This window comes from Suricata suricatta, chromosome 7, assembly GCF_006229205.1.
Source record: "Suricata suricatta isolate VVHF042 chromosome 7, meerkat_22Aug2017_6uvM2_HiC, whole genome shotgun sequence".
Taxonomy (NCBI): domain Eukaryota; kingdom Metazoa; phylum Chordata; class Mammalia; order Carnivora; family Herpestidae; genus Suricata; species Suricata suricatta.
In genome coordinates this window covers 133,761,392-133,773,635 of record NC_043706.1, presented here as the reverse complement: position 1 = coordinate 133,773,635, position 12,244 = coordinate 133,761,392, and the positions used below count along the sequence as shown (strand labels likewise).

The following is a 12,244-nucleotide window of genomic DNA, read 5'->3' as shown; positions in this document are numbered from 1 at the left end:
TATTCCTTTCAAAATCCAAACTATTACAAGAGTGCAGGCTAATTGCTAACAATAGCGCGGGGGAAAAAAAGAGCCCCCACACGGGAGAGGTTGACAAGGGCGCACAAAGAGCTGTGACAGTAATAGGCACCCTCGAAGAGAGAGAAGGCAATCAATTATGAACCATTTGTAGAAATTGTGGGGCTGTCAAAAGCCCCACTTACAGCTGTGCTCCATCAAGCCAGGCTGCATTTGCTTTTCAAGGGAAATTAGTCCTTATTTCAAAGTCTAGAATAGTATTAGTAAAATATCCCAAACAACTCGGGTTCAACCAGGGTCTAATCTGAAAAGAAGTTAATGACCCCTGAGAAGGCTGGATGGGGCCAGAGGGGAAAGCCCAGGAGACAGAGGCAGGGCTCTGCTCCGCAGAGGGACTGCCTCCCGTGGGCACCACGGGGACAGCGCCGGGGCACGCCCGAAGGACCCAGCCTATCGACACACGGCGCAAAACCCCACAACCACCACTGGACAACAGAAAACGACGGCTCTCCGGCATAACCTGATGCTTCCAGCGGGGGAGGGGGGGGGTGTCTAGAAATATGAATACAGAAGACAATGTCTTTTAATTTCTAAATTCAAAACTTTCTTTTCACTAATACACATCACAATGATTACTTTTGAAGGTCACCTGTTCTTCTTTCCCGAGGGACAAAGAACGTGTGAACTAAGGAACGGTCAGGCATTTCACTAGGACTGTTGAGAAATGTACTGAAATCCATTATTACAGATGGATAGAGGGTCTTCAGATCTGAAAAAGGTGCTATCAGGCCACTCCAGACCTGAGAGCCATTGACAGCAAGGCTGACCATGATCATATTCTCTTCCCATAGTCTTTCTTCTGTGTTCTTCGGTAGCGATTGATTAGCTTTCTCCTTTATCTGCCAGCTCAGCTCAGACAACTCCGATTTCAAACTGAACCACAGCTTTCCTTCTCCTAAATTTCTACCTTTGTGCCGACGCTCATTTGGCAAACGCTGTTTAGCCGTGACCAGTGCAGTTAACTGACAGTTGGGAACAGCCTTCACATGGTTAACGTTTTGCATATTTACGTTATGGAATCTTGAAATGAAATTTGAAGAAAGAAGTTAATTTCCTTCTTAAGAACTTTAACTGTGGAACTCAAGTAGACTGCGCCAGAGAGGAAATCATTACCCCTCGTGGTGTTAAGTGATTTCCCCCGAGCTGCCACGCGGTGCCAGGGGCCTCCAGGCACACTTACTGTAAATAGACAGCCTCGCTTCTAAAGTGCTTCAGAAATATTTGGGGTTTTGGGTTTTTTGGGGTTTTTTTTTTTTTTGACAAATTGAAGACAAAGCAATCCAAACACTTCCACTGGGTGCTCTGGGGTGCATTACTTAAAAATAATAATAGTAACTACTAGCTATAATGTCAGGTTCCCAAAAGTAAATAATCCACCAGAGACAGGACAGAGGCCTAAGACTAAAAATGCAGACGATTTCAGGTTAGGAGAAGCAACCGCATCCTGGGGGCACAGCCAGTCCAGAGCAGGCACCTGAGTACTTTACGGGAGGAGCTGGAACGGAGAGAGACTTCACAGCAGGTGAGCCAGGAATGGGGCACCGGCGCACGGAGGGTGAGAGGAAGAAGAGGCGGGAGGTGAGGGCCCCTCACCCGAAGCAGGCAGGCGGCAGCCCAGTCCCCCTTTCCACAGTGACCGTCACCAAAGGGTGTGCCACAGGGCTGCTCCCCGAAGGCGCTGGTCCCTTCGTCTAAGCCAGCAGACAGTACGTAAGTTTTATTTAAATACTTGCCGTAGCTTATGTAGCTCCATTAGTTCATACTTAAGAGGAAAGAATATGAAAACAGGGTTATAATGTCAAAACCAACTAAAACTGGACTGTGCATTAAAATACATCATGTCAATCAGACCATTTCTGAAAGGATGTCTATGAACATTTAAAAATGAATGTTTTTTAATGTTCCTAATGTAGGAGGGGTGCCTGGGTGGCTCAGTTGGTTAAGCATCTGACTCTTGATTTCTACTCAGGTCATGATCCCAGGGTCATGAGATTGAGCCTCAGTATACAGCCTGCTTAAGATTTTCTCTCTCCCTCTCCCCCTGCCCCTCCCCTGCATATGCTCGCTCTCTCTTTCACCAAAAAAAAAAAAGGAAAAGAAAATGTAGGAAAGGCATGGAATATAACAGTTGTTGGTGAGGATATAGAGAAATTGGACCCCTCATACATGCTGCCCGTCAGCGTCATGTATGCAGCCCTGTGGACCACAGGTGCTTCCTCAACAGGCGAAACAGAATGACCAGGTGACCCAGCAATGCCTTTCCTCAACGTATACCCGAAAGCACTGAAAACAAGGATTTGGATATTTGTATACCCATCTTCACTACGGCCTTATTCACAAGAGTCAAACGGTGGAAACAAGACACATGTTTACCAACAGAGGAAGGAGCACACAAGACACAGCATTGACGACGACGGAATATTATTCAGCCTTCAAAAGAAGTGAAATTCCGATGCCTGTTACGACATGATGAACTTGAAAACATGCTAAGTGAAATGAGCCAGAAACAAAAGAACAAATAATGTACGGTCACACTTATACAAGGGACCCAGAACAGGCAAATAACGCAGGAAATGAACTAGAGGCAGTGCAGGGTCAGGGCTGGTTGGTGGAGGGGCGGGAGCTGTGAATGGGGAATTATGGTCTAACGGGCGCACAGTTTCTGTCTGGCCAGATGCGGAAGTTCTGAAATGGGCAGTGGTAATGGCTGCCCCGCACTGTGACTGTATGTAACACCACTGCACTGCGCATCCTAAAAATGGTTAAAATAGGGGCGCCTGGGTAGTCCAGTCAGGTAAGCATCCAAGTTCAGCTCAAGTCACGAACTCACCATTCCTGGGTGAGAGCCCCAATGTGGGGCACTGTGCTGATGGCTCAGAGTCTGGAGCCTGCTTTGGATTCTGCGTCTCCCTCTCTCTCTGCCCCTCTCCCACTCACACTCTGTCTCTCCCTCAAAAATAAACATTAAAAAAAGATTTTAATGGTTAAAATACCAAATTTTATGCTGATATATATTTTACCACAACAAAGTGACAACATTACAAAAATAATTTATCTTTGGCCAGAAAAAAAGTAAGAATGAAATGAGAGTCCTTAAACAAGACTTTCAGAAAGCCTGAAATTAGGCTTTCTTTGTCAGAACTGTCCTAACGTACTTCATTTTGAATAAATAAGGAAACTATTTCCCTTAAGGAAAATAACGGATGTTTGCTTCAGTTGGTGGACCTCGGAATCAGATAACCCCATTTCGTCCCCCGCTCAGGTGGGGGTAGGGATTCACCCTTATCGGGTGGGTCCCTCTTTAAGTTCTGGGACAGCATCTTACCCCGAACGTCTGGGCCGTTTTCTCCCCGTGGGGAACCTGGGCCAGGGCACCATCAGTCTGACTCCTTTTCAGGCCAGTTGTGACATCAGGGACGTTGCTGAAATCTGCATAAAAAGCGACAAAAACACACACAAGAGTGAGATCGGCCCCTTGCAGAGAATAATAACAACTGGTTTAAGGGTTCAGCTAAAGAATGAGATGAAAGGAAAAAGCAACCCACAGCCTGCCAGGCAGTGCACAGCCATGATCCTTACGGACACAAGCTGGGCTTTGGAAATGGACTTGGGCTCTCACTAATGAAGCTGCAACATCTCCTGCTACTTTCAGTCAAAGGTGACCAATGACCAATCAAAACAGTGACTTAGGGGCGCCTGGGTGACTTAGTCCACTGAGCATCCGACTTCAGGTCATGATCTTGCCATCTGTGCGTTCGAACCCCACGTCAGGTTCAATGCTGCTGGCACAAAGTCTGCTTCGGATCCTCTGTCCTGCTCTCTCTGCCCCTCCCCCATGTGCTCGCTCTCTCAAAAATAAAGCAACCTTAAAAAAAAAACAATGACTTAAATACCTGATCACTCTGCCTATTTCTCTGTAAACAGTACTTCACTAATCTCTGACCTCAAATAATTTATTTGGACCAAGAATCCAACACCAGTGACCACTCTTGGTACTACCCTCTTTTTGGCAATGTGAGGGCAAAATCACCAGGGTTATCTTAGAAAACCAATGATACAATATCATAGACTCTTATTAAAACCAAAAACTCACCCCCTTGAAAGCTTAATTGTTTTTCTGACATCAATCACAATTTTATCCTGAATTGAAAGTCCCCTAAGGAATAGCAAGACTTTGTTAATTTCCAGAGTAATGGGTAAGAAGCAGTATCAAATGTAAGTAGAGGACGCACTTTTTCAACTTACAGTCATACATACCTGCCAAACCCACTCCTTTCCAATGGTTCTCAAATTAACGAATTTAAGAAGGATGGATTCATCTTTATCAAAATATAACAAAGGTTTCCATTGTAACTCTTGTATTTGGTAGATTGTCCCCTCAACCAGGTGAAGCCAGATGGTTTCTGATCCCAGTAGCTATAATAAGAAGTCACTGATCTTAAACCTGAGCAGATCTAGATAAATGATGACAAAGAAACTATCCAGCAGGACGCAGGCCAGGACACTGGTCTCTAGGAGACCTTTAGAAGCTATCGGAGCCCTAGAAAGTTAGTGAAACTCATGAATGGGAATGCCGGTCCGTGATCCATGCTGATATAACCAACCAGTACATAGGCACTTGCTTCCAAGACAAAAGGAGACCTTAAGAAAATATCTGAATGGTCTACAGAATTCTGGAGCTCTAATTTCTTCTTCCTTTTGCCTCATCCAAAATTCTAATCCCACCCAGAAAAGAACCAGATAGTTCAAGTCACACTTGTTTTTGGAATAAGTTGGCCTGGATAAGGCAGCGCTGATCACAGATGCAGGAGACATGCCTGGGAAAAATTCAAGTAGCAGGGACACTCGGGTTTGCTTCTGCCAGGCCCCTAACACCACACCATGGAGGCAGGCCAAGCACCAGCACGCTGACTGTACGGGAAGCAAGATTAGTCCCCGAGCCAAAAGGAACCCAAAGTTCCTCCATCACTGCCTAGTTAGGCTGCTGTGTGCACCTGTGTTTAAGGGAGACCAACCGTCAGGAACCATAAACACCAGCCATTGTTGCTGGTGTATTCAGCACAAACGCACCTTTTCATCCATCCATTCAACATTCACTTTTTGAGCACTGCCTATGTTCTAGGCACTGTGCTAGGTGCTAGGGATACAAAAAGGAAGGAGATGCAGTTACTACGGTCAAGGCAAGCTTCTAGCCCTGGAGGAGGTGACGGGTCACAGATGATGTGAGGAAAGTCCACACGGTGGGGACAGTCAGGAAGCTAATTCTGCAAAAGATCCTAAAAGATTTAATAGCAAAGGAAACACGTGAGCAGAGTTTAAATCTGGGGGCGGGGGGTACCTATTTGTTTTTATGGCTGCTAATGACCAGTGAGCAGTGGAGAGAGAGGATTCCAGGAGCAGGAGGCCACTGAGTAAAGGCAAATGGCGGGAAGAGCCCAGCTCTGTGTGGAAACGTGTTGAGTGTGGCTACAGTAGAGAAGCAGGGAAAGCGCCCTGTGACAGAGGGGCTGATAGAGGGCAAACCTTTGGGAGAAAAACCAGTCAGAAGGTCACAGCAACACTAGAGATAGGAGGTAGAAAGACCCATATGAACTCAGAATAGAGTAAAAGCGAGGAAATGAAGTGAACACAGAAATCTAAGCAGCTAGACCCCACAGGTCTCCTCTTTGCTGCCTGTTTTCTAGAAGGAGATATGGAAAGGAGACAGCAGAGGACCTGGCTTTATGCCCTAGGTGACGGGACAGATGGAGACAGGAAGGGGCAGAGTAGAACTCATGAGCTTAGCGCTGGCAGTTCTGAGTCTGAGATGCATGTGGGCCGTCCAGGGGGAGCTGGTCAGGAGTCCGGCCGTCCAGGGTCTGGAGTGAGGCTCCGGGCAGAGTGAGGCGTGAAGCAGACCATGGAGAGGACCCTAGTACGGTCGATCAGTGTGTAAGGGGAAAAGGCCCTCAGAGGACATACCTCTATTCATTCAGAAATAACAGAGGAGCAGAAGGAAGTCAAGAAGGAGCAACCTCACAGAAGCCATACAGTGTAATGGCACCTTAGCCAGGCAAGAGAGCCAGGTCGGCATTACTGCCGCCTTTACCTTGTAACTAGAGAGCACCAGCATTTCCCAAGAGTTGTATCAAGGACAGAATTAGGACACAATCAAGACATTTATTCACGATGAAGAGGTCTACAGCACCTGCTACACATCAATACGTCCTAAGTGCTGGGGATACAGACATGAAGGAGACCTTGAGTCCCCAGATCTCAGACATGGCACGGGCATAAGGAGCCTGGAGGAGCCAGATGGTTGTGAGGGAAAATAACACGGCTGATGTCAAAAGTGGGTGCCAAGTAGATTGAGTCATCTATTCAACATATTCACAAAACTTTAGAACTGAAAGGCTGAACACTCCCAAAACTTTATACTTCTTACAAAGGCAAAATGGTTAGCTGGGAACAGAACACTGGCTACTCTTCTTGGGGTCAAAACTCTGCTCACCTCAGGAAACAAGGCTTTGCTGTACATCAGTAAGACTTCCCTGTCACCTTTGCTACCTTTAACTTTAGAGAGCCTTTGGGTACATCTTAGATCCTCTCTGAGGCACAAGCACAGACAGAATGGATCTCAGGACTCAACTCCAACTGAGGCCAGCGCCAGGGATCTGAGAGGAGGAAGCAGTTCTGGATGCTTCCAGAGTAAGACAGGAAATCTCAGAGCTGTTCCACCACCCAGATTTCACAGAGGCAGAATGGAATCTGGGCGGAAACCGAGTCTCTGCAGTCACTCCTATTCCAACCTCCTGGCAACGCATCGATGCTGTCCTGGACACAAGGCATGGGGAAGCCAGGCTGGACGGTCCATGGCTTTGGACCCCAGCTCCAAGAAGCCTCAAATTTCACTGGGACCTGTATCCTCATAAAAACTCGTGTGCCCTTAGTGTTCCAGAGGAGAAATGAGAACAAAGTAAGCCTTGGGAAGAAGAGCAGACCGGCTCTTCAAAAAAGAAAAAAAATACGTGTAGGCCAGTAAGATCCGCATGCTTGCTTACAAAGCTGTTTTAAACAGCACTGACATCCTGTCCTAGGTGCCAAATGCCTATGTATAGTCCCCCTTTAGTCTGCCCACGTCCTGAGCACCAGCTGCTGAAGTGAGTAAATATATCCTTCCCCTACCCACCAAAGCACCAGCCTTGAACCTTAGGAGAGCCTCCTGGCGCGGCTGTACTCACTAGGACATAGGTTAGGGCACTTTCCCCCTAAAACTGTAAACATATGCTTCCTGCCCAGCCCGTGCTCAGCACACTGCAGTTCCCAAGTTCAGACCTGCTCCAGAAACCCCAAGCGGCCGATATGATCATAAATAATGAAAAATAGCAAAATCATAAATCCAAGTCAAGATATCCATTTATATCTGGTAAGTACACCGTCTTCTCTCATCTTCTTCTTCGTGGAAATTAACAACGCGGGGTGAGGGCTGGCCTCGTGACATCTCACATGCAATGCGACGCACAAGGGCTTCTACATGGCAGGTGTGTGACAGAGTCACAACAAGTCAAGCTATATTTGGATCTGCTCATTCCATTTATGTCCTCCCCGGTCAGATGGCTGCTGGCCTCTGCACCATCCCCCCATGCCCCGGGCACCAGGTACGTCAGGTGCCGCCCAGGAGACCAGGCCCAGACATCTCTCTCTCTCTTTCTCTCTCTCTCTCCCCTTCAAAACCAAACACATCTCAAGAGTGATGACACACGAGGCACGCTCCCCTAGAAGGTGACTGTCCCCACCCTCCCGTTCCCTATAGACAAGCAAGGAAGCATCCAGGTAGGAAATGTCAGTGTCTTCCTGTCCTGGACGGCACCACACACTGTGCTGGTACCACTGTCAGCCCAGCAGCTGGGAATCCCAAATCCTTCACAATTACAGACTCAAACCTGTGTTCAAGTTACACCCTGGGGGTCAGCTTAAAAACAGAAACATCAGGAAACGAGAATGTTAAGGTTGCCTTGCCCACACAGCTGGTAGTGTGCATTGAAGGTTTATGTTGGCATCACTTCCAAATCCAATTTAGCACAGCTGATAGGTAGGAGTGCAGGAGGCACCAGGCTATGCAGGTGCTGATGTGGACAGGCACGTGCAGGGGGACGTCTGTGGGAATGGGAGCCACTGGGAAGCCTGGGAAGGGCTTGGGCGCACAGTGGTGTCCCCACTGGTCTCCCCCGACGCTACCGCTCAGGAGCGCTGGCTCTGCTCAGCAGGCAGCGGGGTGTCTGGTTCACCGAGCTGGGCCACCTCATCCATCGGGTCTTGTTGATTGCCTCCTCCTCCTTCCTCACCCAGCTAGAGACAAGAAGTTCTTCCCGGTCCCGGGACAGCCCCTCAAGCAGCTGTGAGGAGGGTGGGCGAGGCACACTGCCCGCAGCAGCCAGGAGTGGCCTCCAGAGGATGGACAACCGGCCCCTAGGAAAGAATGATCCAGAACCCCCCATGGCAAAGGCTGGGAATGCCACTTGCGTTCTTGGAAACAGCCACTATTTAAGGAACTGAGCTAAAATCGCAAGATGATCTCAAACCCTGAGGCCCCAAACAAGAAACCAGAATGTTTTCACCTGTTAGCTACAAGAAGCCCTTTTTGACAAATTGATGGCAGCAGTCCTCGCATCAGGGAAACCTGCTTCCGGTTTGTGGGCTGAAGATTCGCTACAAGTACACTAAAAGAAGTGGCAATGAGAAGGGAAATTATTTTTAAACTATGCTTTTTCGTGCTTCAAGAAAAAAAAGGAATCATGAAGATTCTCAGTATCACCACATCCAAAGCCCCTTTCAATGCTATTCTGAAATAACGTTCACGCATAATATAATCTACCTCCATATGCTGTTTCACAAAAAGCAATATAATGCCCTAATGGTAACGCAAGGAGAAAAATAAACGGAAAGTAATTTGCAATTTCTAAAAATGTGTGTTTCAATTTGCAAATGCTGGGTCGCAACCACTCTAGAAGCCTGTCCAACATTTGCACTGCAGAGAATCACACTAAGTATCTTAGCTTTGTCACAGACCTGCACCGGTGCGCCTTGGTGGGCTCTAGTGCATCCGAGGTGCAGCCATCAGTGATCTGATTTTCCAAAGGGATAAAAGCTTGTGGCCAAGTTCTGAGCAAAATAAAGGACAAACTTCCCTTGGTTCATTGGTCTGCTGCATTCCTAGAAAATTCAAAGTAGTCCATAGCTGTGGGGAAAGAAATAATTTGTGTTCATTTGTAAAATGAAGCCAGTTCTTGGCTCAGCTAATTACGCACGTATTTCACCTACATGAATATCCAGTGGGAAATCTCTGCAGTGTGAGAAATTAACTGGAACATGCAGGACATCCAGCAATCATGTCCACGGCCACTAAGTGCTATGTTCCTCCAATTCATTATAAAAACCAAAACGAATCCATAAATTTCTAAAAGGTCACTGGTGGGCAGGGCAGCCCTGCCCCTGCTGGGAACCACCTCTACCTCTCCCTGGGGCCAGGTCTTCTTCTGTGAAGGCCCAGGACATGAGAGGAGGCAAAATGCACCACGAGCGACAGTTGAGAGCAGGTGCAATAGGAATATTAGCTCCCTCACTTCCTGAAGAAAAATGAAATACGCTAAATAAGGCTATTAAAAAGATAGCACTGTGTTCAGATAAATAATGTAGTATATTTAATTGGGACTCTCAATTAGACTCAAAAATGTTTTAGTTGATTCATCATTAACCCATAGGCCCCCCTCTGCGGTGGAAACAACAGAAAAATGATCTTCTATGAAGATGACTGAAAAAAATCTAGAAAATAATATCAAAGAATTTACGAGTAAATAATAAATGGTTTTATTACGTTTGTCACTACGTAATCCCCTGTGGTGTTGCAGTTGTACATCTTCGACTTTAATAATTTTATACCCAATTACATTCAGAGAGCATAGTCTGTGGGATTTATGTTCTTAATCTACTGAATCTATTCCATTTGTTTAATTTCTCAGAATTTCCACTACGTAATTCTACAAATGAACAGCTTGTAAAAAAAAGTATAAATTTTAGATCTGAAGAGGATCTTAGAAACTATCCAACTGAATTCCTTCATCTTACGGATCTCGTTTTCTCCATGCTTCACCGACTGTTGTAAAATTCTGCATTAGTGCCCACCACACAGTTTCTCAGAGTCAAGAGCACACTGAACATTGAGTTTCTTTGCACAGAAAAGCTTAAAACTTTTTGAGGTTGAATGTGTAGCCCTTGTATGGCATTATTTTTAATTAACTCAGATTTCCCTAAATTTTACACATTCTTTTACTTAAAATGCAGGGATTCGTGACATCTATCATTAATGACATGTGCTGTACTCTATCATCCAGGCAAATACTACTCATCACTGGTCAGTGAAACAGAATGAAAATAAAACTATTTAAATGAAAGAGATGGACTACTTATTCAACAAGAGAAAATGATAACTCTGAGGTGACCGCATTCCATGGCCAGTCAAAGCCTCCTGCACCATTAGCAAAGGCATCACCACTGACACTATGTACAGTCAAAAATTGATCAACTTTTCTGAAGATATCTGAGACTCTACATTTCATTATTGTTACTATTCTTATGTCAAGAAAAAAATCAAGGCATCTGTCTGAATGTCACCACTGAGCCTGCAAAGAAGTAAATTCTATCACAGCACAAATACCATGCCAAAAAAATGTAAATTTCATAAATCTGCCAAATCCATTTCACTTGAGGTCACATTGCGATTAGTGATGTTCCTGACAATGGAAGATCATTGGTGACAACAGAGAGAAGTAAGTACTGGTTGGAAATGTTTCTTAATAGCAGGCTGCCATGATTCCAGTCAATTATCTTATGATAACTATCACAACATCTGAAAGAATCCTTAGAGGAACAGGAATGTGGTGGCTGTTTTTGGGCTAGGAATGGGCTGCGGGCCACCGGCCGGTCTCATGATGAGGAGAGGGATGAAGGGAATAAGATACACCCACATTCTCATTTTCTAGGCAGCCTACGGTGGTGACAGAAGCATGCGTGTAACCAGAGAAAGAAGGCAAAGGGCTTCCCATCAGACCTTATCAGGGTCCCTGATGAAAAGCAGTCAGTGGTAAGAGGGATCTCCAGCTAAGATTTCGGCTCTATGCAAAACTGGTATCCCACCAGAGCTAGAACGAACCCCAGATGCCACACTTAGTTACATTCGGGGGCATCAAACATACACACCACCGTATTTCAGACACTTAAGAATTTTAATAAAGTAGAATTTAAGTTCAAAACCCTTCCAAACTATTTAGGTGGAATTCTACTTACAGACCTCGAAAGGAAACTTCTAACAAGAGTACACCCAGGATTCTATTAGGGGATGTGCCACAGGAGAAAGAAAACCTGAGCAACTTCTTTCAGGAAGGGCTCTTGTCTGGTGGAACTAAGAGAGGGTAAAACAGAGTACCCCTCAGCCTTAAAGAGGAATCCATGACTGATTCATGCTACAACATGGCTAAACCTAGAAAACGTCATGCTAAAGGAAAATGGTCAGGCATGACAGGCCACATGGTGTAGGACTCCATTTATGTGAAACAGCCAAAACAGGCAGGCACATCCACAAACACAGAGAGGAGATTAGCAGCTGTCAGGGGCTGGCGGGAGGGGCGGTGGGGGTGACTGCTAATGTGTCCACGGTATCTTCCGGAGAGGACAAAAATATTCTGGAGTTAGTGGTGATGGCTGCACAATTCCATGAATATACTAAAAACTACTGATGTGTACACTTTAAAGGTAAATTTTTTGGTACATAAACTATATTTTTAAATTTTCTTTTAAATGTTTATTTATCCCTGAGAGACAGACACAAAGTGCGAGCAGGGGAGAGCAGAGAAGGAGACACAGAATCTGAAGCAGGCTCCAGGTTCTGAGCTGTCAGCACAGAGCCCAATGCAGGGCTCAAACCCACAAACCATGGGATCATGACCTGAGCTGAAGCCGGATGCTCGGCCAGACTGAGACACCCAGGTACCCCAGCTTGCTTATTTTTTTTTAAAGAAGGGAAGACTGTTAGTGTGGATTTCACAGGAGAGAAATTAAGAGTTCAAGCCCACTTTGTGAGTGCCAAAGAACTAAACTACACAAAATACAGTTATGTTACTGCAAGGTTAAT

At 45.8% G+C, this 12,244-nt stretch overlaps 1 protein-coding gene across 1 annotated transcript in view; it reads right to left on the bottom strand.

Annotated features, from left to right (window-relative positions):
- Nucleotides 1-12,244, bottom strand: part of TIAM2 (T cell lymphoma invasion and metastasis 2) — a 119,216-nt gene that overhangs the window by 36,796 nt on the left and 70,176 nt on the right. Inside the window, exon 15 of the mRNA XM_029943255.1 lies at nt 3,404-3,507. Within this exon, the coding sequence (XP_029799115.1) occupies nt 3,404-3,507 (104 nt within the window). The remainder of the gene's footprint in view (nt 1-3,403; nt 3,508-12,244) is intronic.